General features: G+C 37.8%; 1 protein-coding gene across 1 annotated transcript; it reads left to right on the forward strand.

The window, feature by feature from the left end:
- The first annotated feature begins 390 nt into the window (after positions 1 to 390).
- Sry (sex determining region Y) lies at positions 391 to 1,038 on the forward strand. The gene has a single exon (XM_010621263.1). It carries the CDS (start codon positions 391 to 393, stop codon positions 1,036 to 1,038), a length of 648 nt encoding a protein of 215 aa, XP_010619565.1.
- Positions 1,039 to 4,868: the final 3,830 nt, after the last annotated feature.

Raw genomic sequence — 4,868 nt, forward strand, 5'->3', positions numbered from 1 at the left:
CTCCTGGCCTACCCAGGCTTCCATCTGCATATTCTGCCACTTCTTTGGGGCTGGAGAGAAGGGAAGTCTGTTGCTAAGTGCGCAGCTGGAGAAAGTTCTATCGGAGTTCTATTTTATGGTGCTGATTACACTAAGGCATTATGGTATTGAATTGCAATGCTTTTGTTGAGAAGAGGAAGGCAGAAAAGTGAGATGTCCCATGGCTGGGGGAGGTGTTAGGGGAGGAGAAATGAGTATTTTATTACAATCCTTAATGTAACAAAGTCTCTGTTAGAAATACATTTCAAATCCTCCAATTGTAAAGAAGCTCCTGTGTTGTGTGTGTTGCGTTTCCTTCGACCCTGCTTTTTTTTTCTTTTTTCTTTAAATATGCACTCATATACTTCCACAATGTTCAGAAAATTGAAAAGCAAAGACTACTGGCCAGGTGTGCAGCAAGATGTCCTCACCTTTGGAGAAAACTTTTCCTACCTTTGGAAGGGCAATGCTTGCTCAAGTTATCAAAATGAAACAGGAGGCAATGATAAAAACAGCATCGTGCACCGGGTCAAGAGACCCTTGAATGCATTCATGGTGTGGTCTCGTGACCAGAGGCGCAAAGTGGCTCTGGAGCATCCCAACTTGCAAAACTCAGAGATCAGCAAGTGGCTGGGGTACCAGTGGAAAATGCTTACTGAAGCCGAAAAATGGCCATTCTTTCAGGAGGCCCAGAGACTGCAGGCTATGCACAGAAGGAAATATCCTGACTATAAGTATCAACCTCGCCGGAAGACTAAGACGCTGCAGCAGAGTAGCAGTTTGCTGCATTCAGAAACCTCCTTAAACCCTGGTGGCCAAGCACACTTGGAGGAGATGCTGTGTGCCTTGCCCTGCAGGGAAGGCTTTACTGAGGCTAAGCACTCAGGACTGAAGAACGAGCTAATGATGAGCCACTCTCAGCCCATGGACACAGCCAACTTGCTACTGCAACAGAAGGGCCACAGCACCTCCCCAAACCCAGGACAATTAGAAACCTGGCTACATGGACACTCAGTTTAAGCTTTCCAGCTTTTTGTTTCAATATTGGTTTCCTTGCTCTCCTTAAGGAAGGCCCTATTCCTCTCCATTATAATATTATTCAGTTTTGACTGGGTTTCAAAATAAGGTATGTAAACAACTTCAAGTAAAGTATAAAGAATTAAGACTTTCAAGAAGTGATTCAATCCATAGTTATGATTGCTTAGTAGAATACTAACCTGAGAAGAAGGTGTGCTGCTCTTTATTGTTATTGCTACAACTCACAAATACAGTGATGAAAACCACACAGAAATTTAGGGAGGGGTGCCTTGTTGAACATATAAAAGCATTCCCTTGTAGAGTATGTGTTTCTTACTGGCCTTTCTGGTATTTTGCGGGTCTCAGTTTGTTGCTGATAGATAACAAAGGATGTGTAAACAGTCATGTTTGGCAAGTTTTAATGTATCCCCCCAACCCTTGCTATGGAAAACCAGTTTTTTTCCACCACTTTTATTTGTGTCCTTTATTGGGCATAATTCTCTATGCTTTGATGATGACTACACATAAATTATAATGTCTATCATAAAATAAAATCTTTAAGTTGCGTTAATCATCCTGTTTATAACAAGTGTCATCATTGTGCCTCTCTCCTGAAAACTGACTTTCAACAAGGAAATCTACTTTTTCTTCTCACCTGTTGACTAGCTTCTCAGCTTATAGTACCACCAATAATAGAGAATGTTGACATTATGGATACTGTAGACAGGAGTTTGGGGTGGGGGGCAGCGAGACCTAAACTGATTATTTGGTGAGTTTTCAATGAAAATTTAAGCCAGACGAGTTTTAAAATTTACATGTAAAGTAGAAAAGTGGCATTTTTTTACAAAGAAAGGCATCACTCAGAGTAAAAAAATTAACCATCAGGTTCCTGTTTCAAAACCAACTCTCCAATACATATTTCAAGACTCTTTTAAAGCAGGATCCTTCAAATAATAAAACCCAAGATGTTAATTAGAGCTAATAACTGAAGTTTTGAAAGGCAGGTCAAGCTATTAATTTCACAGGCTAATTTATTCCAGAGACCAGTTTTTACTTAGCCTGGCCTTCCTGCCTAAAAGAAATATGTGTTGCCCCTTATCTTTTAAGCAGCAACCTAAACTACTTTGCTATACTTAATACTGTTCTTTTTCCATTCTTCCATAAATAGCCTGTACTCTGACTTGCACAGTGCAGATAAATTTTTCTTTTCTTGAACTTCTGACACAGATTCTGACACCTGGCTAGACTTTAGTCAGGCTCCTGAACTTGCTCCCAGGTTCATCTGTGCATTTCTTTGTAAAATGCAGTCTTAGCAAAGAATGCTGTCAGTCATTCAGCTTAGCAAGAACCCCTTTCGCTACTGCCTCAATACAGGAGTAGGTTCCAGATCATCTGCCTTCCCCCAGGTAATACATGGTCATTGAGTCTTATCCTGTCCCTTAGCTACAAGTCCTCACTTACCAGAGCCCAGAAGTCTTTTTCTCTTAACACTGAACACAAATAAAATTGAATATCCTATATAGCTTATTTTCTTACTATAGTTTTGGTGACATTCAGTTCTGTTTTGGTTTTTGTTTTGTTTTGGTGTTTTGTATGTGTGTTATTGATTTTGCATGTGTACATTGTGGATTTTCTAAATTGAACAAATATCTATTACCTCACATACAGTGTGTGTGTGTGTTTGTGTGTGTGTGTGTGTGTGTGTGTGTGTTTGAGATGAGAACACTTAAAATCTACTGGTAGCAATACCTATACATAGACTACCTACACTGATATCCACTGTATCATGCAATAGATCTGAAATTGCACACCCATATTACTGAACTATCTCTCCTCATGCCCTCTATTCTCAAATATAGCAAGGAATTATTCAGAAATTTGAGCATCATTGTTGAACAGATACCATGTTTACTTCTGTATCATCCTCATTTTAATATATGTGCTGTTAAAGACATTCTTATGAAGTCTTTCTTCATGGGAAAATGTTTATATGAGCTCCTGTGATCTATGTGAGTGGGAGAGGTATTGCTGCTTATATATTTTTTTAGTAAGAATCAAAAGAAATATGCTTGTGCAGAGATTCCTCATTTAATGACCTACCAGTTTAATGACTTTGGATTTGTGCCTGACACTGTTCAGGGTACTTAGAAACCACCACTCAGATTTAACACCCCATCTTTTCTTTTTTTTCTTTGCTTTTGCTTAAGATTTTTGTTTTCTCTCTTGTCTTTTCTTTTTTCATTTTCTTCTTTTGGTAACAATTCTTCACAGCTTGTTTATAAAACCTCAATCTCTTCCTTTCTTCTGTACAGAACATTTTGTTTACATAGTAATGTAGTTTTTGCTGTTTGTAGTATACTGTGTGGTACTGTAGTTTTATGTTCTGTTGTATATTACAGTACTGCATTGTAAGAGTAATGAAAATAAAAGCAATGTCATTGAGTTGGAGTTTCTTTGACCACTCCTTTTTTCAGAATACTGTAATGTACAGTCTAAGTATGATTTCTTATTTAGCAATGAATTCACTTAACACCCTAGGAGCAGCATGGAACTCTGTCATTCAACAAGGAGTGTTTCTATTTCTGAGCCCATAAAATTCTGCACCAAAAATATTAAGTGTGGTTTTGGTTCCTAGTACATATGTGCTATATTTCAAAATGGCAATCTTCATAGACTATTTAGGGAGAGGCAGGTAACAAACTAAAAACATTAGACTAGAAGTTAATTGTTTAGATTTGACTTCTTCTGCTGCTTACTAGGATTGATTTTTAATAATTTAGAATCTGGCTGGTTCTAAGCATTCTCACCTTTAACTATTACTCAAATGACACCCAAGTTGTTCCTCCCCCTTCTCCTCCCTGAGATACTTAAGGAATGTCAACCTGAATTGAATACCATATATAAAAACAGACAGGGGAGAGAGGTTATTGAAGTGCTCACTGAGTATGAGCTACTGTTAGCCTCAAAGCTATTGATTGCTTCATCTTGAAGATGTTTTAGTAGGAAAAGTAATGTAGATCCCTGTCCATCACTGATATATTTGAATTGATATGCTAAATCATTAACCCTGGAAAGGGTAATTTTCCCCCATTGACAGAGAGTGTCACTTCATCACACACTAAATTGCCAATTTTACAAAAAATCCTTTCCTGATCCTTTGTTCAAATCAACAGGGAATTGTAATGACATAGCATTTTAGCCCATTTTAGGATATTTCTTTTGAAAAAATGTCAATGTAATCTGCATAAGATTATTGTACCTCCAGGTAGATATGTTCCCAGGTATTGTTTTTGCTGGTGGACAAACACTGAAAAATGCATAGACATTATTAGATATTTCCATCTCCTCATTCTGGCCCACAGGACAACAAATTTCCTCCCAGTGGCAGAATTCCAATCACACTATCTCCAAGTTTTCAGCTTTTACTCAAGCTTAAACTTCTTATTGACAGAAACAGATAATTAATGTTTCTGGGTTCTCTCCTCCACCTGAAGCTTTTATTTCATTTTATCTACTTGTTTGTTTGTGGTGGTGGCATGAACCTGGAGCCTTGAACATGCTCAGCAAGCACTATAGCACTGAGCCAAATCTCAACCCTTTTTAAATTTTAGGTTTCAAATTCCTAGGTGTGCTATTATCTAAGAGTTAAATTTCTAGGTATTGGACACTTGTGTGGTTACATGTTTTGAGAACCTTCCTGAGAATTCTCCAGAAGTTGTGCACAATTTTATGTTTCTACTAGCAACATATGAGATTTGTATGCCCACCAAAATTTGGTACTGTTAGTCTCTTAGATTTTAACCACAAAATGAGGATGTTGTTGATATCAATAT

Source organism: Fukomys damarensis, unplaced genomic scaffold, assembly GCF_012274545.1.
Source record: "Fukomys damarensis isolate Sample0158 unplaced genomic scaffold, DMR_v1.0_HiC HiC_scaffold_72, whole genome shotgun sequence".
Classification (NCBI taxonomy): Eukaryota; Metazoa; Chordata; class Mammalia; order Rodentia; family Bathyergidae; genus Fukomys; species Fukomys damarensis.